Below are 22,766 nucleotides of genomic sequence, written 5' to 3'. Positions count from 1 at the left end.
CTGACTGGATGGGTCTAGAAAGGTCACGATGAATTGAAATCACTAACTAAAGAGGCATGAGGTAATAACACCGAGAAAATAGAATTTAGTCATTTCTAAGATTAAAAAAACGAAACAAAGCCTAACTATAGAATGAATAATAGTCATCAAGAAATTAAATTAAATATTATAATTCGAATGATTATCGCTGTAATCGTTGTTTCCTTCAATTTTATATTTCTGCAAGAATTAAAAATAGTATAAATTTAGAAAGACCTCTATTTTTGCATAAATAATAGACGAATGTAAACAGAAAAAAGATTTAACATGGAGTGGGCAGCTCGTAAAGAATGAAGTAAAGAATTAATATTAAAGAAACAGTTGCGTGCAGCTGTAGCATCAACCTTGACTAGTGTGTGTTGCCGCCGTTAGGCAGCAATGAAGGTTGTCTGGACACGGAGAAAGAGGCTCTTTTTAACAACACCCAACTTCTCCTTCAGGTCGATCTTCAACTGACTAAGGTCTTAATGAGTAAAGACATCAAATTCATCTGAATTTTTAACTATGTGGAAGCAGAGAACATAAACAAACGAGGATTTGTGATATTAAAGTTATCATTTTATTTAAAATAAAATTAATTAAAAAAATAAATAAATAGAATTTGTTTTAGATGAAGTATGCGACAAGATGAGAAAGATATTTTGACATATCACCACAAAAGTATAAAATAATAGAAACGCTCGTAGTGGTTTTCAAGTAAGAGACATTTAAGAAATGCAGAACTCGTTCTCCTTGTTCTTTGACTTGAACACATGCTAATTTTGTTCAAAATTACTTTCCTTTCATAAATTTTAAAAATTCTGCTTTCACCAAAAAAAATACACGTTCTGAGATTGTCAGACAAAAAAAAATATAAATAAATAAAAGAGAAACGTAGCTCAGAAGGCAGTGCACTTTTGGTGCGATCGGGTAAGAGGTGAAAATGGAAAAGTTATCTCAGAAAAATTCATAGGTAAAGCTCTACTTTAATTTTCTGTTTAGTTGCAACCGCATATCAGTTAACAAATCACCCAAGAAAACAAATTAATTTCATTTCAACAACTGATAAAAGTGATAGAACTGAAAAACTGCATCTCCACCGATGTTCTTTCAAAATCCACTGCTCCACCTCTGTTCTACAACGTCGATAGGATACAGGGATAATGGGCTGAGGAGTCATTGTTATTAACGCAGCTCCTTCCTTTGCCGTTTTATCAGCAAGTTCGTTACCCGGAATCCCAGAATGACCAGGGGACCAAGCAACCGAATCAGTATCCAAATCTCCCAACAAATTGAGAGCAACAAGAATTGACCAAGATTTGGTTCTTACTAGGAGAGGCCAGAGCTTTAATTGCAGCCTGGCTATCCGTGAAGAACCTAATTGAAGTAGGCGTTAGCGATTTGGCGGAATGTATTTGATTGAAAAGATTAGATTTTGTAGATATTGGAAGCTTTGGCTGAGCTCCAAAGTTCCATTCCATAAGTCCAGATAGGTTTGAGTATCATGATGTAGATAAGAAGTTTGTTATTTAGTAAAAATTTCGATCATTTGTCGAGAAGTCTAGAGAGAAGTTTAAATCGTCTGTTTAGGCCTTTCCATTTGAGTCTAGTATGTGGATTCCAGGTTAGGCGTTTGTCCATGAAAAGTCCTAGGTACTTAACACAATCTGTTGCGGGAAGAGAAGTGAGGTTTAGGTAAACGGGTGGAAGAATAGTTCGCCTTTGGGAGAATATATTGAAATTAAATCGGCGCCACGGTAGCCGAGCAGTTAGAGGCTAGACCAATAAAGCTAATATGTATTGTGGTACTGGGTTCGATTCCCCGGTCTTAGGCCTTGGATTTTATTTAATAGTTAATAAAAGAGATTTACAGTAAAGTATATTTGCTAGTCGCCTCCGTCCACGACACCTAATTGGTAGTTAGACGTTAAGCCCCGCCTGAAAAAAAGGCGATTACTTTACTTAACTTTTTACTTTATTGTAATTACATTTGTTTTTATTTGTAGGTAATATGAAAATGAGTTGCATAATATATTTATTGCATAAATGAATTCCTATCATAATACTATAATAATAGCATAAGAACGAGTTCATAGAAGTGCAAACAAATTTGCAAATAAAATGGGTCGATCAAGTACTCTTAAAGTTGCTTTAAAGGAGTCTTGTTTTGTGCTACTTGTTTTTGAACAAGGAAGATAAATTGTATATTTGAAAATAAGATTTCAGTTGTATAGAAAGTGGGAGATTATTGTATTTGTGGCAGTCAAAACCTACTATTTTGGCTGTTAAGTAACAACCAACTAGTTAGGTAGCAATTACCATCTTGTTCATGCACTGATTAACATCATGTCAAATACTTTCTATATTATACTTTATTTTATTTATTTTTTTATATTACATACTTTGAAATACTTTCAGTTTGTAAACTTAATCATTAACTGCACCAAAATATCTAGCAATACAATAAAGAAGAAAGGAATTAACTTATTGATCAGGAAAAGATAAATACTTTGGTCACTTTCACATCTTCCGCGGAGTTGATCTAAATTTTACTTTTATTAGGAGACGCAAAAACCTGCATACACAACACTTTTAAAATCCAACTTTTACTTACTTAAGAAACATCCAATTTTTGTCCGATTCTATTGCTTCAATTTACGGAAGTAAAAATTGATTCAAACTTTAAACAGCAAGTTGGTATGTATAACAGTTAGAAAAGGCTGTGAGTCATATTTACAAACAAAAGATTCCATAGCTACGTTTGATGTGCTTCAAAGAATAATTCCGACATGTTTGGAAGTACATTCTATCTGAAACTAATTAGCATTGGAATAGATTTAATCTCTTTAACAGCAATTGGCAGAACTTATGTTCTAATTAGAAAACCTACGTCACTGGTTGGTACACCAGTTAGTGCGTAAATCTTGGAAGTTTTAAATTATTTGGCAAGCTTAGTTGGGTTCCATATTTTTTGTGGCACTGATTTCCTGAAGATCTAAGAACTGATTATATGATTTTGACGGTTTGCTAAATTACAGTTTACACATAGTTAATCTATATACTTACGATATACTTTTTTAATTAATTTTTTATACAGTTTTCACCTGTTTATCCAAATCCGTGGTAAGAATAAAAAGATTCCCGGTCTTAGGCCTTGGATTGTATTTAATGGTTAATAAAAGAAATTTACAGTAAAGTACGAGGTGTGTTCAAAAAGTAACGGGAATTTTTAAATTTCGCGGGTTTGGAGAGTCTGATTGTAAATTTTTTTTTATTATTATGTTGGTACACATGCCCCTGAAGTACGATAAAATTTTCAGTAATATTCATTGTTTACTTCTTAAGTGGCAGCCGTTAAGGTTAGACGTGTTTTTCGAGCTTGGCGATTTTTGTTTGTTAAAAAAAATGGATCTAAGAATTTGTATTAAATTTTGCGTAAAAAATGAAATAAAGTGTGTGAAATGTTAATAAAGGCATATGGTGAGTCTGCTATGAGTAAAACAAGGATTTACGAGTGGTATAAGCGTTTCCAAGATGGCCGCGAAAACGTTGAAGATGACGAACGACCTGGACGTCCAAGCACATCAACAACCGATGAAAACGTGAAAAAAGTGAAAGAAATGGTTATGAACGATCGCCGAATCACAATCAGAGAAGTCGCTGATGATGTTGCCATATCAATTGGCTCATGCCATGAAATTTTTTCGGATGTTTTGGGTATGAAACGTGTGGCAGCAAAATTTGTTCCAAAATTGTTGAATTTCGAACAAAAACAGCGGAGAATGGAAGTTGCTCAAGAGTCACTCAATGAAGTCGACAACGATGCGGATCTACTGAAACGTGTTATAACAGGTGACGAAACATGGGTTTACGGATATGATGTCGAAACTAAGGCTCAATCGTCCCAGTGGAGGCATTCTGGATCGCCAAGACCGAAAAAGGCTCGACAAGTGCGGTCGAATGTGAAGGTTATGCTCACTGAGTTCTTCGATTTTAATGGCATAGTGCATCATGAATTCTTGCCACAAGGTCAAACAATCAATAAGGAGTACTACCTACAAGTTCAACGCCGTTTGCGTGAAGCAATCCGAAAAAAACGCCCGGATTTGTGGCAAAACAATTCATGGATTTTGCACCACGATAATGCACCTGCTCACACTTCATTGCTTGTTCGTGAATTTTTGGCCAAAAACAAAACTTTAACGATGCCCCAGCCTCCATATTCGCCAGACATGGCTCCATGTGACTTTTTTCTATTTCCAAACATAAAGAGAACATTAAAAGGCCGTCGTTTTACAAGCATAGATGACATTAAAAGCGAATCGCTGAAAGAGCTGAAAGCTATCACAAAGATCGAGTTTCAGAAGTGTTTCGAGGATTGGAAAAAGCGCTGGCACAAGTGTATTGTATGCGAAGGGGACTACTTTGAAGGCGACAATATTAATGTAGATGAATAAATGAATATTTTTTTCAAAAAATGAAAATTCCCGTTACTTTTTGAACACACCTCGTATGTTTGCTAGTCGCCTCCGTCTGCGACACCTAATTGGTAGCTGGACGTTAAGCTCCGCCTGAAAAAAATAGGCGAATACTGTACTGAATAAAACGCTTAAAATTTCTACCAACTACTGTTTATATTTTTGAGAAATAACTTGACAGATTTCTCGTTGCATCAGACAGTTTTAATCGTAAAATGGTCCTTTTTTTTTAAGTTAGAATTTTTCATCAAGGAGCATTCCTTAAATAAAATAGAATTTAAAAGTGAATCCCTACAGATCAATCTTCACGAATACAGTTTGTATCTGCGATAGAGCAACCGAAGTTTTAATAAATTAAATTTAAGATAACATTTGGTAGCCACTTAAACATCAGAAATCCGGTTATACACTAATGTAAACTGATATTACGAGGGTCGTTTGAAAAGTCCGTGCAAAGTCAGAGAGATAGCACCACTGGCGCGTATCGAGGTTATGTTTAGTTAGTAGCATCTCTTGGAAGAACACACACCAAGTTTCAGCCAGATCGGTCTATTTCTTTGTGTTTGGCATTCGTTTGATTCGAGGAAGTCGAGTGATTTTCAAAAAATGGACGAAAAAGAATTTCGTGTGTTGGTTAAACACTACTTTATGAAAGGCAAAACGCCTCAGGAGACTAAAGAGAAGCTTGATAAACATTATGGTGACTCTGCACCTTCGATTAGAACAGTTTATAAGTGGTTTGAAAATTTTCGGAGTGGCCATATGGGCACAGGTGACGCTGAACGTTCTGGACGCCCTGTTGAGGTTACTACTCCAGAAATCATTGATAAAATCCATGATATGGTGATGGATGACAGAAGAGTGAAGGTGCGTGAGATTGCTAGTGCTGTGGGCATCTCGAATGAACGGGTACATAATATTTTGCATCAACATTTGGACATGACAAAGCTATCCGCAAGATGGGTGCCGCGATTGCTCACGCTTGACGTGTGAAGTGTTGCAAGGACGGTTAGCAGCTGTTCCAGAAGAATCCGTCACTGTGGATAAAACATGGATACATCACTACACTCCTGAGACCAAAGAACAATCTAAACAATGGGTTACCAAGGGGGAATCTGCGCCAAAAAAGGCGAAGACCGTTCCTTCGGCCGGAAATATTATGGCGACTGTCTTTTGGGATTCGCAAGGAATAATCCTCATCGACTATCTGGAAAAGGGTAAAACTATTACAGGTGCATATTATTCATCGTTATTGGACCGTTTGAAAACCGAGCTGCAAGAAAAACGCCCACGATTGGCCCACAAAAAAGTCTTTTTCCATCACGACAACGCACCAGCTCACACCTCAAAAGTTGTGGTCGCAAAATTAATGGAAATAGAGTTCCAACTCGTTTCACATCCCCCCTATTCTCCAGACTTGGCTCCCTCGGACTACTATTTGTTCCCCAATATGAAGAAATGGCTGGCGGGAAAAAGATTTTATTCAAACGAGGAGGTGATTGCAGAAACGAATGGCTATTTTTCAGACTTGGACAAATCCTATTATTCGGAAGGGATCAACAAACTAGAGCAGCGTTGGACGAAGTGTATAAGCCTAAAAGGAGACTATGTTGAAAAATAAAAAAGGTTTACCCCAAAAAATTAAGTAGTTTTTATTTTTGCACGCACTTTTCAAACGACCCTCGTAAAATAAAATGGAAAACAGATTTGTAAATAATGGACTGAAGAAAATTTATTTATAAAAGGGAATAAAAAATGTTCATAAAAAAATAATAAAAAACAAATTAGAAAGGGAACAAATTAATTCACAAACTTAAAGCAAAATGGCTGTTTAAAAACTAAATGCAATTAACCTATCTTATTAAAAATACTGAATGGTTCAATTTTGAAGCACGAAAAAGACTTCCATTCAATTAACTTATTACATCATTATTACAACTTAAAAATTATGAAAATGTAATCATTAATGAGTTATTTAAAATTTCAATTACGTATGGCCATAATAGTTATTTAGATCGAACAATAATGTAATAATGTTAAATGACCCTTATAGACGTTAATCGTGAATACACTCATGGATGCGTACATTCTATTTTTACTTCATTATCTATTGTGGACTCCTAAACCTTTAACAATACGTCATCATGTTCTTGCAGACTCCCTTTTAAGAATTAAGAAAACAAAATATTGTCTAAAAACCAAATCAATCTGCCCAAGTACGAGGGTCGTTTGAAAAGTCCGTGCAAAGTCAGAGATATAGCACTACTGGCGCGTATCGAGGTTATGTTTAGTTAGTAGCATCTCTTGGAAGAGCACACACCAAGTTTCAGCCAGATCGGTCTATTTCTTTGTGTTTGGCATTCGTTTGAATCGAGGAAGTCGAGTGATTTTCAAAAAATGGACGAAAAAGAATTTCGTGTGTTGATTAAACACTACTTTATGAAAGGCAAAACGCCTCAGGAGACTAAAGAGAAGCTTGATAAACATTATGGTGACTCTGCACCTTCGATTAGAACAGTTTATAAGTGGTTTCAAAATTTTCGGAGTGGTCATATGGGCACAAGTGACGCTGAACGTTCTGGACGCCCTGTTGAGGTTACTACTCCAGAAATCATTGATAAAATCCATGATATGGTGATGGATGACAGAAAAGTGAAGGTGCGTGAGATTGCTAGTGCTGTGGGCATCTCGAATGAACTGGTACATAATATTTTGCATCAACATTTGGACATGACAAAGCTATCCGCAAGATGGGTGCCACGATTGCTCACGCTTGACCAAAAACGAAATCGTGTGAAGTGTTGCAAGGACGGTTTGCAGCTGTTCCAGAAGAATCCGCAGGACTTTAAGCGTCGTTTCGTCACTGTGGATGAAACATGGATACATCACTACACTCCTGAGGCCAAAGAACAATCTAAACAATGGGTTACCAAGGGGGAATCTGCGCCAAAAAAGGCGAAGACCGTTCCTTCGGCCGGAAAGATTATGGCGACTGTCTTTTGGGATTCGCAAGGAATAATCATCATCGACTATCTGGAAAAGGGTAAAACTATTACAGGTGCATATTATTCATCGTTATTGGACCGTTTGAAAACCGAGCTGCAAGAAAAACGCCCACGATTGGCCCACAAAAAAGTCCTTTTCCATCACGTCAACGCACCAGCTCACACCACAGCAGTTGTGGTCGCAAAATTAATGGAAATAGGGTTCCAACTCGTTTCACATCCCCCCTATTCTCCAGACTTGGCTCCCTCGGACTACTATTTTTTCCCCAATATGAAGAAATGGCTTGCGGGAAAAAGATTTTATTCAAACGAGGAGGTGATTGCAGAAACGAATGGCTATTTTTCAGACTTGGACAAATCCTATTATTCGGAAGGGATCAACAAACTAGAGCAGCGTTGGACGAAGTGTATAAGCCTAAAAGGAGACTGTGCTGAAAAATAAAAAAGGTTTACCCCAAAAAATTAAGTAGTTTTTATTTTTGCACGGACTTTTCAAACGGCCAACGTACTGTCGGTTTCTACAGTACAAAATCAATGTAACAAAGAACTTAGAATTAATAATAATGATTATTTACATTTTCCAGTAAAAGAGTGTCCTGTACAAGAAAACGTCCCCTATAAAAACAATTATTTTCAACTGAGCAATCAATAATCTAGCGTACAGAAAAGAAAATGAAAGATAAGAGACCTTTATAACTTTACGAAAAAAAAAAAAATCCACAACCTATGTTTGGTGACGTAAAAACACCAATTCGTAAAACATATGGTGGTCACAAAAACAAAAGAGCAAATTAAGCCCCAGCCATCTAATTATGGAACATCATGAACCGGACAGCATCAATAATTGATGACCTTGCCACATCCGGGCATTAGACTGTTGAGTAGGCACGTTAGAGTGAGAACAGAAATAGTAACATTTATAAAATAGATAACTAATAAAAAGTAAAATAAAAAAAATAATAATAAGAAATTCGCCGGATAACAAAACCATTCAACATGATCTAATCTCGTAATTTGTTACCATCACCGATAACATCCGAACTTGCATTTATCAAAAAAAGGTAGATGTGGGTTTGTGCCCATTTTAGGCCCTAATAACATAGTTTATGAATTTTTTATCATTAGAATTCATACATTGTCAGTTTATGTTGATTACAATGTTAGAATACAAATCAAATGAGTGCACATATAGACTATGATTGCACGTAGACCTGCATCAGATAAAGATGTGATGTATTGGCAATAGCAATACGATATTGCTATTTTAGATAGAATAACATTGAAAATTGATTTGATAATAATAATAATTAATTGTTTGATTTAATGACTAGAATTTCTGTTTATAAATTGAGCTAAAATTTACTAAAAATTAGTTAAGGGAAGTGCTTTTAATTTTTTTAGTTGTAACATTCTTTTTTGTGCAAAAATTTTATGGTGTAAATAGCGATAAGTGAAAGTTATTTGATTGGTTGCCCGCCCCAAATTTGAAATTTATTAATCAGCTACTTATTATGTATTTATATATTTATCAGTTACATGATTTTGTGAAGGAAAGAGATTAGCTGTGTTGTTAGCGCACCGGGACTCTCGCGAAGGTCTTGGATTCGAGTTCTGCTAGTTCTTAATTTGTCTTAAGACAATTCTTCTTCCTCTGCTTCAAGATAAAGGAAGTAAACAAATAAAATAAAAAAGGCTAATGAAAGTTGTTCAGTATTTTTAGTATTAGTTATGAAAATCGCACATAATACTTCCATTTTGTAAGCTTCTAAGAAATCATGCATTGGTCATGGTCCCTAGTCAATGGTGGGAATGGTGCAGGTTAGCCTGCAACATTGCAACGGTTGTTTATTTAGGGTTCAAGAACCATAATCTACAAAGAAGAAGTTCAAGGTTTAGGTCTAATGTAAACTGTTTGTGGGAAGTAAGGATATGTGCGGGGCCTTCAGAGCATGTTTTTTTGCGTCACTGGAGATTTCATAGACGTTGTTTGATGTAGCCATTTTTTTTCCAAATCGCTCAGAAATTAGATTTAATAAGAAGAGATGTTCTGGGGGCTAGGGAAAATGGAAAGTAGTTAAACCAATACCTTACGTTTATGTCAAATAACCGCATGTAACCAAGGTCCAAATCAATCAACCGAAAATATAGCTTGGTTGATTTTTGTATTCAATTTGTATTAGTTACTTTTTTTTGCCATTGTTCCCTTGAAAGTAATAGCAACCATTCTCTTTAAACTTCTCATTCTATCTATACTTTTCATTAATATCCTTTTTCCACAAAAAATATTTATTTTTTTAAGAAGTAGACAAGGAAAAGAAGCTTTTCCGGTTGCTTCCACAATTTGTTTGAAATTATTGAAATGAAATTTGGGAGGTTTTGGGATTAAATTAAGTATTGCAATGAAGCGAAATGCTGACCATGAGGCACTAACAATTGGTGCAATTGAAATTCAAAAGTTCAGATCCATTTATATTTCAGAACCATGAAAAAGCTTTACTGAACAATCAAAAAACTTTAGGAAAAGTATCAATTTAAATTTAATTAACTGTAGCTTAGGAAAAGTCGCATTAAGTATACTATAGTTCAGTATATTATAGTTAAGTATACTATAGTTAAGTATAGTGAATGTCACCAAATTTATTTACTTTTTCTCTTTGTATTCCATCACTGAACACATTCTTCTTCTAAAAGGCTCATCCTAGTGACAGATTATGTCCGAATTTTCTCTAGAAGGAATTCAAGCGCCATAATTAAACCTAGCTACTTAAATAGTAACACAGACTTAGTTTTGCTACGGTAGACTATTAATTTTTACATTAAAACTGTCCGGTAGGACAGTTGTAAAAAGGTTAATGGTCAAAAAGTGCCCGAAAAAGCGTAACGTTGAAAAACCAAATTGTAGAGAATAGATTGCTCTATAACTGGTATAAACAGCAATGTTTTAGTGATAATAGTTAATGAGATGGTTAAATTTGGGATGCTTTCAAATCCCTTCAAATTTCAAAGCTCTATATCTCTATTCATATTATCTCTTCAGTAGAGAATAATTTGGTCTATTAAGTGGTATAAGTTACAATGTTCTAATTACAATAGGTAATGAGATATAGATGGTTAAATTTCGGAGGGGTTCAAATTCCTTCAAATTTCAAATCTTTATATTCAATGAATTCTTTACTGAATTGTGGAGAAAAGTTGGCCCTACAATTGGTTTTAATTGCAATGTTTTAGTTATAACAGGTAATTTAGATACAGAAGGTTAAATTTTGGTGGTATTTAAATTCCTTTAAATTTGAAACCTCTATATCTCTTTTCGTATTGTTCTGATTTTAATGAATTTCTTACCGAATAGTAGAGACAAATTTGCTCTATGACTGGTATAAATTTCATTGTTTTAATGATAATATTTAAAGTTACAATATTGCTGTACGGTTAGGTTACTTTCTGAAAATAAAACAATTTTCAAAAGTGTTAAAATGATTTGTTTTTTAATTGCCGGAGAACTGTGTACATAAAATCACAAATACGAACCTTCAGACTGTTCCATAGATGAAGACATATCCAATTGTAGACTTGAAAAGAAATTTTAATCAAGGTACATTGCGATCACTTACAAAAAGAAATTAATAAATTAAAATTCGAAAATTTAACGTAATATAACTAAAGAGATTCGGTACAGAAGCGCAAAGAAGGAACTGAGATTGTGAACTGAGCTATGGTGCCAAATTTTTTCAGCTCTCAGATTGTAAACCCCACCAATCGGTACCTAAAGATCGGCGAGGGACCAAAATGTGCCAAACGGAGCAATAAGTTAATGAATTCCTTCCCTTAATGAATGTTCAATTAAAAGCAGTACGACACTCACATGACTAACTCCAAAACCCTAAATTTATCCATTAGCTTCTAACAAATTTTACCTAAAATTTTAGCTGCCTATCATCCTTAATAAGAGGTAAGAAATCAAGTATTTCTGTTTATATCCCAGTAAAAACACGAGAACATAAGCTAAAAACGTTGCATCGTTTTTATAAGGTTTCAAAACTTTAATTCTGAATACTCTGAACAATCAGAAAAAGTTAAATTCCTTTATAAACAATTAAGAATCACTTTGCCGTAGTAAAATCAATTATAAAGAAAATTTAAATGAATTTATATTTGTAATGTTAATTTTCTCAAAATCAATGAACCAATTCTATTTTGTTTTCTGTTGATTATTTTACATTTGTTTTTCTATCGAAGATCCTACTTTGAATTTGAAAACTCTTTTGTTAACAACCAATAATGAGCAAATGATGCGAAGAAGCATTTACAGTACAACCTGGATTAACCGGGCTGACCTCCGGCTGTACCCACCCCGTGAAACTGAAATCCCGGTTAAACCGAATACACAGTATTACATAGTACATTTGTACCTATGAATGTACATATGTATATAAGTACGAGGGTCGTTTGAAAAGTGCGTGCAAAAATAAAAACTACTTAATTTTTTGGGGTAAACCTTTTTTATTTTTCAACATAGTCTCCTTTTAGGCTTATACACTTCGTCCAACGCTGCTCTAGTTTGTTGATCTCTTCCGAATAATAGGATTTGTCCAAGTCTGAAAAATAGCCATTCGTTTCTGCAATCACCTCCTCGTTTGAATAAAATCTTTTTCCCGCCAGCCATTTCTTCATATTGGGGAACAAATAGTAGTCCGAGGGAGCCAAGTCTGGAGAATAGGGGGGATGTGAAACGAGTTGGAACCCTATTTCCATTAATTTTGCTACCACAACTGCTGAGGTGTGAGCTGGTGCGTTGTCGTGATGGAAAAGGACTTTTTTGTGGGCCAATCGTGGGCGTTTTTCTTGCAGCTCGGTTTTCAAACGGTCCAATAACGATGAATAATATGCACCTGTAATAGTTTTACCCTTTTCCAGATAGTCGATGAGGATTATTCCTTGCGAATCCCAAAAGACAGTCGCCATAATCTTTCCGGCCGAAGGAACGGTCTTCGCCTTTTTTGGCGCAGATTCCCCCTTGGTAACCCATTGTTTAGATTGTTCTTTGGTCTCAGAAGTGTAGTGATGTATCCACGATTTCGTTTTTGGTCAAGCGTGAGCAATCGCGGCACCCATCTTGCGGATAGCTTTGTCATGTCCAAATTTTGATGCAAAATATTATGTACCCGTTCATTCGAGATGCCCACAGCACTAGCAATCTCACGCACCTTCACTCTTCTGTCATCCATCACCATATCATGGATTTTATCAATGATTTCTGGAGTAGTAACCTCAACAGGGCGTCCAGAACGTTCAGCGTCACTTGTGCCCATATGGCCACTCCGAAAATTTTCAAACCACTTATAAACTGTTCTAATCGAAGGTGCAGCGTCACCCTAATGTTTATCAAGCTTCTCTTTAGTCTCCTGAGGCGTTTTGCCTTTCATAAAGTAGTGTTTAATCAACACACGAAATTCTTTTTCATCCATTTTTTGAAAATCACTCGACTTCCTCGATTCAAACGAATGCCAAACACAAAGAAATAGACCGATCTGGCTGAAACTTGGTGTGTGTTCTTCCAAGAGATGCTACTAACTAAACATAACCTCGATACGCGCCAGTAGTGCTATCTCTCTGACTTTGCACGGACTTTTCAAACGACCCTCGTATGTATGTATTATACGGGTGCACAGGTAGATGAGTATCAGTAAGATGCCTATGTGAAAATATGTAAATTAAAAAGCCTTTTCGTCCCAGAGATCAACTCCTATCTTAGACGGCAATCCTTTTTTTTTACATATGTATATTTATCAATAATGCCACTCCGGTTTTGTTTTAATCTAAAGAAATCAATAAAAATTAAGTTTTATTATTGTCTATTTAATTACGAAAGATTATATCATAAAGATGTCTCGGAACCTCTTCACCAAAATCCGCATTGCTCTTCGCAAGATTTCATCTGGTACAGCCACAATTTCCCCACGAATTGAATCTTTCAGCTTATAACTATTGTTCGCATTTTTACTATCATAGCCAATTATTATGTGGTAATCTCCCTGAATGAAGTCGAATGACGAAAAATCTAGAGAGTGTAGGGATCATGGAACGGGGAGATTACGTGTTGGGGAAACATTAATCGAAGAACGTGTTTGGGGCTACATTTCTTACACATTGTTAGCCTACTACGCGCTAAAATTCAGTGTTCTACGAAGTAATTATTACAGAAGCCTCATTTTTTTTTTTTTTTTTTAAATTATTATTGTCTAATTTTTGTAACGCCTATAACCTTACCATTTTAAAAAAACTAACCTGTAACCTTAGAGGCCAATTAAAAAGTTTTTTTTGTTAAAATCTTCTCACAATCTTTCTGTCTGCGTTTATAGTGGCCCGAATCATTCCACTAACATCACACAAAAATGAAAATCATACACCTATAAATAAAGCAAGTTTTCTTTTTAAAGAAATGTAATTAAAAATTGTTTTAATAGTAACAAGAGGATATTCTAACATGGTTTTAATCTAAACAGCGACAAGATCAATTGGGAACAACCTTAAGAGAAATTTATGGGACTAATTATCGCTAGAATTGATTAGTGAGTGGAATGACTTGTTAGAACCATACTACATCCAAATAATTCGCCTTCGACTTTGTAGAAGACGCAGAAAAAAAAACAAGAAAAAATGAGTCGCATGTAATCACAGCGTTTCAAAGTCACTTTTATACTAGCAAAAAGTCTCAAATTTTGAAACATGACACTAAGAAAACTTCTAAGACCTCAGACTTTAACACGTCATAATGTTTACTTAAAAATAAAGAATTGACATCACTAAGATAAATATGATGTAAAATCTAAGTTGAATACCTTAAAAATTGAATGTTTTTTTTAATGCACTAATTGCATAGACGTCTGACAAAAACTTTGACGCAATTCGACAGAACTCCTAACATAACTATAAAGTATAAACTTAAATAAATTCAATATTTAGATTGTACAGAAGTCACTGAATCGAATCCCTCTTAGTGAACTCTAGACTGCATCTGTTCTGACAAAGACTCGACTTTCTATTCAGATATCTGATTTCAGATGACCTTCTAGACTTAAATCAAAATGTCTGATGAGTATTAACTAAATCTAGTCCTTTAATAAAAAAAATCATTCATTCATATTGCGCACCACTTGGCAACGCTGGTATTAAAGTGATTTGAGAAAACAGGTGTTAAGTCATTAGTTTGTTCTTATTTATTTTTTATTTTTTGATATAATTTTTCTTTTTAAATATTTCATTATTTTGAAACTATTAAGGATAGTTTTAGCCACTTCTACATAGTTAATAAATTCTAAAAATATGAAATAATATTACATAAAAACAGTTACAGTTACCCCAAAAGTAAATTACCGTTTAGTGAAAGATGATATAAATGAAAAATTAAATAGCTGTATGAGTCCAAATTAAATCCGCAAACAACTGAATTTCTATTACATATATACTTTTAATAACATTGCCCCATTTTAAATAATTGGGTATTATTAAAAAAGGATTTGATTAGCAGAATGGTTAGTGCAATGGATTCCTTAAATGAGACCTCGGAGTCTGAAATGAGAGAAAACACTATTTGGAAGGCGGCACAGCGAGAAAAATGGCTTCAGGCACTGATCACCTTAAATGTTGAGTCGCTTTACTTAAAATAAAAAGATTGAAATCAGGACTACAAAATGATTAGTGTAATACAAAACAACATGATACACAAATGTCAAATACCTATATACAGGGTGTTCAGCATAAGACTACCGTAACTTCGGGAGGCGATTCTGGGCATCATTTGCAACAAAAAATTCCATATAAACTATGGCTCGATTCGGCTCCGTTTTATAGATATTTTTAATTTTATGTTTTTTTTCAAGGTGTTACTACTTTTGATTTGATTTGACTGGATTTTATGATTCTGATCAATTATATTCTTATGGTAGGAGAATTCCTTTCATAATGCCGACGCTGTTTTGAGGCCTACTTTTTTTGCTAATAATCACAGATTTCTGCGTCAATTTTTAACCCCAATGTATTGTATACCGTTCGAAAGGTGATCGTATGTAGATGTTTATCCTGAATAGTTCACGGTATATTCATATAAAATGTTTTTGAGAAAAATGAAGTCAAAGTTTTTGGAAAAAATTAGAAACTTGCTATTTATTATGTTTGGGCCACAAAGTAAAATACAGTCGAACCTCGCTTAACGAGCATAATTCGTTCCAGAACCTTACTCGTTACGCGAAATACTCGTTAAGCGAAACAATTTTTTTATATAAATTAAAATAAAAGGGGATAATTGCTAGATCAGCCACACTTACACCATTTTCTCGTTTCTCAATGATTTTACGTTTCAATTCTAACGTTATTTTAATTCTTTTCGAAGCCATTTTGTTAGAGGGATAACAAAATAAACACAATAATATTTAAACACAAATATCAATGGACTTCCCCTATACACCACTCATTCGGTGAAGTTCGGTTTCGACTGTATCAATGCATTAGATACGTGGAGAATATGAAACGCATATGCGTAAACAGGAATGACTAATCGAAGAATGCGCAGTTTTCGATGAGTCAGCGAAAACTGCGCAGTCAGCGAAATGTCATTAGAAAACTATCGTTATGCGAAACATCGCTCGCTATAAGAATCAATTTGTTTTACTCGTTATGCGAATTACTCGTTATGAGAGGTGCTCGTTATGCGAGGTTCCACTGTACTTAATATTATTATTTTGGAATACAAATTAGCTTATTTAAAAGGAAATTTAACCTTCTTTCTAATGAGCTCATTGAAATTGCTGTAGCTTTAATAGTTTAAGAAATATAGACAACTGTTTGCTAAAAAGTAGTAATACCTTTAAAAAAAACATAAAATTAAAAATATCTATAAAACGGAGCCGAATCGAGCCATAGTTTATATGGAATTTTTTGTTGCAAATGATGCCCAGAATTGCCTCCCGAAGTTACCGTAGTCTTATGCTGAACACCCTGAATAAATAATCTCGATTCAAAATAATTTTCTTTGCAATTTGTGAAGTATTTTAAATTTGACGATAAGGGGAAGATAGTGCCAACTATAGTATATGTATCTGTATTAAACTTTAGAATAAATAATAGGTGTAAAAAAAAAAAAATTAAAAGCTGCCAAAATAACATTTTTCTGGAATCCTAAATTAGTATGATGGATTATTCTAACAAAAGTTAAGACTAAAGTTTATTTTATTAATAACTTGCGTGAGAAAATGCAGACAGCAATAACTTCATTTAGTGAATTATGCTTATCTAGTAGTTTCCGGTTTAGAATAGCGTCAAAAAAGTGAAAAGAGCTGTTAACATTATTATTTAATTTGGGCATTTAAAACCACTTTATGTAATTATTACTAGCACAAACATGTATTTACAAGGAATATCTAGGACTCAAAATAATTATTTTGTAACCGAAAAAAACAAGCAAAGCATTTAAAAAAAAAAAATTAAGCTATTTATTGTTTAAATAGTAATGAATTTTCTAAAGTATTTGTATTTTACAAAACTATGTGTCAATAAGTGCATGGTTTTTATAAAAAAACAATAATAAGGCAATTTATTTTATTTAATTTTCGATTTATAAATTTAAAAATTAGTCGAAAGAATTGCTTATTAATTGCAATAAAGTCACTTTATTTTTGAGATAAAGTAATTAAAATATCCTAGTCGAATTTCTCTGGGCACTGCTAATTCTAATTGTACCAATAATCTATTAATATTTTCTATTAACAGGGAATTTTACTGGAAGTATTATTTATATATAAGTTGGACTTGGTCTTAAATTATTAGCAAGTTAATAAACTACAGCAGTAACTAATTGAGTCACATACGTCATAAAGAAAAAGAAGCAAAAAAAAGCAGATGCAAAACGTGACCTTTTTCTCTAAAATGTCACTTTTTTGCGCTGGTTAATTCGTTTTACTTAATTTGAAGTGAATTAAAGACGTCGTTAGAACTGCATGCATGAGGGATTATCGAATCAGATAATCTGGCGAACATCCACATCTTCGTAATCTCTCATAAATGAAGTTGTACAATACAATATGGATTAGAAGGACGAATATTACCAGTTTGAATTAAAGTCGCTATCTGCTGTAAGCGAAGGTTGAAAGAATAAACTGATTTCAGAAAAAAATTAATCTTCATTCAGATTGTCTACAATGAATTGATTTATTAATATAATTTAGTTGATTTCCAAATGCTGGAAGTGAGCGACTCGATTTTGGTCAAATATTCTGAAGACATCTTTGTAAGTTGAAGAAGCGCCATCCTCCCCGACGTCAGAATTTTTTTTTTGGGGGGGGGGCTACACACTTCAGCATGTACGCTTCATTTCAGCCAAAAACACTAAGCTTCACAAGTCGTAGACAATGTAACCACAATCTCTTGTTGCGATTACAAAGTGCAATCATTGGTAAATTGAAAAAATCAATGCGAATATTCCGAAATTTTTAGAACCAAACATTCATTCTTAGACGTTACTACCTTCAGGTTTATCTAAATCTGATCACATTGCACTTATTTGCCATGATATTTTTGTATATTTCTTGTACTTTACATTGATTGACATGTCTTTTGCCATTGGTGGTATTCTTAATTCAAACTTAATTGACAAGAACTCGGAAACGTTACTGCATACTAGCGTAATTTCTTTACGAAACTAACACTAAAATATAACAAAGTAACAAAAGTTCAACAAAATGAACATGTACTACTATTATCTATTTGTACTAAAGATTTGAAAAATATGAAGTAATTCCAGAAATTAAATTCCAAAATTCTAACAAGAATCTCCTTAAGTACTATCCTCCATGATGTTAACACAATATTCATCTTTCATCACAAATGCACCACTCTGTTTAGTCCCAATTCTCAATTCATCATTTTCTCAATGGAGGCCAGTAAATACCCAATCAATACTTTCAGAGTATTCTTAACCCGTATAATTCACCTTATTTATTCATTGTGGGTAATTTATTACCATGCCATAGTAATTTCTTAAAAAAAAAAGAGAAAGCAAATTGGTTAGTTCATCCTTGGCAGACGACCTTGACAATGCATCCAATTACCGCTCAATACAGTTAGTAACATTCCCATCTCTTTGCATACTAAACAGTAATAAATTGATGGATTCATTCATAAGATAGATCGATCCTCAGCAAAGTTCTATTTCCATCAATTTAATTGCATAAAAAATCAACATTAAACATGTTGATCTCTTACTGCAGTTCTACATTTCAATATATATATTTTTTAATTTCAACATTTATTACTAGGTGCATTTAATTATGCATTAAAAATTTTTGTTTTTTTTTTGCGTTTATTTGTGCTACAATCAGCGCATTAAACCTATAAAAGTAACAGTGATAACCGAGTAACAAATGAAATGTAACGAGTGGAGAAGTTACCCAGAGGTAACACTCCCAAACATTAGATGGTTAGTCATTCTCTTCACTGGAGAGGAGATCACAAAGCCACTGTCTTTTAAGACGTCTTGTCGGGTTGTCAGGAAGAGTTCTATAAGAAAGATTTTTAGCTAGAGGATTGATATGAGATTGCAGGTTGAAGTGGAGTTTTCTGTAACTTGTTTTACCAACTTGTGTGACAAAAGGAATGATAAGGTCAGTGTGTATAGTCAGGTTGGAGACATAAAAAGGAGCGTGTACAATAGTTCGAAGTATTTTAGATTGTAGAGATTGAATCCTTTGGAGATTGGAACGGTTGGTTGAACTCCACAGCTCTATTCCGTACGCCCAGATGGGGTTTCAAAACAGAATTATTAAATCAGTCTTTTGTTGTCCAGAGAGAGTTTCGATCTGTAGTCTAAGAGTCTTTTAAATAGTCGATAGCGACTGTTTAGTTCTGTTCTTTTAAGTCTAGTGTGGGGATTCCAAGAAAGTCTTCGGTCTAAGTAAAGCCCAAGGTAGCGGGCAACGTTCACTACTGGTAGAGGTGTTAGGTTATAGAAGACTGGAGGAAGAGTAATGCGACGAAGAGTGAAGGTGATGTTTTGCGACTTAGTTTCATTATGGCCCATTTCTTGAACCACTGTTCTAATGAGGAGAGATCTGGCATTAAAAGTTAAAATAATTTAAATTTTTTGTATAGTTTTACAAAATTTTCTTCAACTTTTAATTGATATTTAGCCAAATTAAAATAAAAACGAATATGAACATTCATTATATCAGGGTATAATATTTTTATTTTTAATTAATTACTTTATTTTCTTTTTGGAAATACAGTTTCTTCAGGTACAAATTTTGTTATTAGTGGTTAGCTGTAAAAATTAAGTTTTTTAGAGATCTGATACAGGTCGGACCTGGTGTTGATCTAGTAATAATTGTTCCTGTAACTTCATATATACGTACAAAAGCATGATTATATAATAACCTTTTGAATAGAATTAAAAAAGTCCAGCGTTATACAAGCATAGTATAACACGGACCGCTGTGGATAATCACTATTTTGATTATATAAGATTTAGTTAGCACTGATATATTAACAGATCAAACTGTTCGCTACGTACAGGAGTATTAGGTACCTGATTAGAAATAAACCGCTATTTTAACCAACCTTTAATCGCATTATTTATAGCTTAGTTAGTCATCTCTCTCTATATTATTATCACCGAGTGTAGTCTTCAATATATTCTTGTCAATAATTCTAGTAAAGTAAAGATGTAAAATAGAATAAATCTTTATTACACTAAATATGTACAAAAAACTAAATAAATATTTGAAGTATCAATGCGCAAAACCATGTAACCTTCATAACAAGTGAGGATAACAAGAAAGGTTAAGGTGTAGGATAAGAATGCAGCGAAAAAGGAAGGAAAAACCTGCAGCTAGAGTAGAAAGTTAGAGAAGTATGTGATTCTTTTGTGTCTGTAGGGAATAGAAGGATCTGTAGGAGGCTACGTTGTGGCAAAGTAGTTTAGAATGACAGTCTAGGAAAGGAGTTCGAGCAGACGATTTTGGATACAGGAGTGTACCAGGGGATAATGGACGCAGTCTCGTGGCTCGAGTCAATTTTAGTGCGTCGCGGAAAGTCAGTCGCGAGTCTGAGAAATTTGTTCTGTGTTGTACTGGAGTTTCTTGGCGGAGCAGGCATAGAGCAACATCGGCCTAATGACTACTTTGTAGAGGAGGAGTTTTGTTAGTCACAGTCATTTTGGAGTCACGTGAGAGTAGAGGAAATAATAGTTTGCTTGAGTTTACTTTGTCCAGAACGCGCGTAGTGAAAGTCAGTTTGTTGTCCAAAGTTAGGCCTAGGTACTTAACGTGGATAGACCACAGAGAATTATTGGGTCTAATTTGTCGATTTAAAGTCTAGAGAAGAGCATAGCGTTAGTCTTGTCGTGGTTAATTTTAATTCTCCGCTTAGTGCAGAAATTGGTTAGTCTGTCGGTAGCAAGAGTAAGTCTGTTGGTGATAGTGTCCATTCTCCAAGATGACGTGTATAAATTAAAGATGTAATTTCTGTTATATTTATGGGAGTGAAGTTCAAAAGGTTGAGGGTCATTGTTGCAACCATACATTAACTAAACAACTGCAATTTTTTAACTGGCCTTAAAAGAAATTTCACAAAAGAACAATACTTTTGGTAATTGCGTTTAAAAGGAACGATTCAAGGAATAAATTACGTCTTTCCCAGCTTTTCATTTCCAATACTTTTACTTTCATTTTGATTTTAATCTTTTTTTTGTTTTTTAATTCTCTAAAAGCATATCTTTTTCTTACCTTAAAATTATCGGAAACCCAGCTTAAACGAACAAACACGTCAGACTAAACATTCCTAATTATTTGCACCCTAACCAACTAACTTTACGGAAACACTAAACGTACCAACTTCAATAGCGTACAAAATCATACAATGTAAAAAATACTCAGTCGTGTAAAATCATTTGTAACAATAGCTTTACAAATGCACATATATCTGAAGATTTCTACCATTCACGCTTTGTAGAAATCCCAAGCTAAACTTTTGCTTTCTACAACCATCTTTTTTATTTCTAGGAAATCCAAGTAAGGTAACTGAGATCTATCGAAAATTAACTACAAGAAAATGCCAGCATTCTACAATTTCTTGTCCAAACTAGCCATTGTTGTAACAACAACAATGGAGGAAAAGTATCCAACTTGTTTGTTACGTTTTATATTATATTTACTAGCTGATCGATAAAATAAAAACTATTATGAAAACTTCTAGGACTTTCGATTATTCTTTTTTATTATATTAAGCGACAAAAATACTAAATTACATCAGAGGAGAGAGAACAATGGCAGGATATAACTTTAAATAAAATGTAAATGTCCAATTATATAAGTTGTTCATTACCGGACAGCAAGCGGTAAGAGGCTCCTAGCAAGAAAACATCTTAAGGCTGGAAGATGGACTTTAAGCAAGAACCATCTTGTACTGTTCATGAAGAGTCCAATAACTGATATTAACTACTATAAAGAATTATTATTATTAAGTTGATTAACGAATTTTCGACCAGATCCTTGAATGGAAGTTTTGGTAACGACTTTTGTTAACGACCTTTATTAAGGATGATGATTACGACAAAGACCATTAATTTTGAGTTCCACGTGTGTTTTGAGATATTTTGTAATATATGTCGTAACGAATTCTCCATCAACAAAAATACATATAGGGAATTCATTTCAGCAGGCTTCATAGACATGGGGTGTAGTGAAAGAACCAAACATTTGGCTTAATCCTGTTTAATGATGAAGTACAAGGTAAAAAAAAGTGACAGCATGCTATCTTCTTGCGCTAGGTTTAAGAAAAAAGTTTTCTAAATTTGGAAACTCATTTTAAATTCTTTGACTTTGTTTCCATCAGTTTTCTACGTGATGATTCCAACTTAAAGACTCTTATTTCAGTAAGATGAAATTGTATCGCTTCAGAAGGGGAAACTCACCTGTAAAAGCAGCATGTACCTTCGCCGATGTCATTGGTCTATGTTGATGATGCATGTAGAGAAAAAGAAACAAAATTTTGAACCCTAAAAACAAAAAGTTGAAATGCAATTCGGTAGCAACAAAAACACTGCGGCTAGAGTTTACTGTCAGAAAATTACTACTGACCGACCAAATCCCTAAGGAGTTATTTTCTCTAGTTCGTGCCCGTTTCAATCACCTAACTCTGCCTGGTACATCGTCACGGAAAAATTGCGCATGCGATTGCTATCCTGTTTTCCACTCCCCAAAGCTAACATCTTTCATGC

General features: G+C 34.1%; 1 protein-coding gene across 1 annotated transcript in view; it reads right to left on the bottom strand.

Moving 5' to 3' along the window:
• LOC141457772 (tetraspanin-18-like) overlaps positions 1-22,636 on the bottom strand; it is an 84,505-nt gene extending 61,869 nt beyond the window's left edge. The window contains exon 1 of the mRNA XM_074135019.1: positions 22,461-22,636. Within this exon, the coding sequence (XP_073991120.1) occupies positions 22,461-22,515 (55 nt within the window). The 5' untranslated portion in view covers positions 22,516-22,636. The remainder of the gene's footprint in view (positions 1-22,460) is intronic.
• Positions 22,637-22,766: the final 130 nt, after the last annotated feature.

Source organism: Rhodnius prolixus, unplaced genomic scaffold, assembly GCF_049639745.1.
Source record: "Rhodnius prolixus isolate KJV_2025 unplaced genomic scaffold, Rpr scaffold_5, whole genome shotgun sequence".
NCBI classification, from domain to species: domain Eukaryota; kingdom Metazoa; phylum Arthropoda; class Insecta; order Hemiptera; family Reduviidae; genus Rhodnius; species Rhodnius prolixus.
Note: the sequence above shows the minus strand (reverse complement) of the source record. Positions and strands in the feature narration are given on the sequence as shown.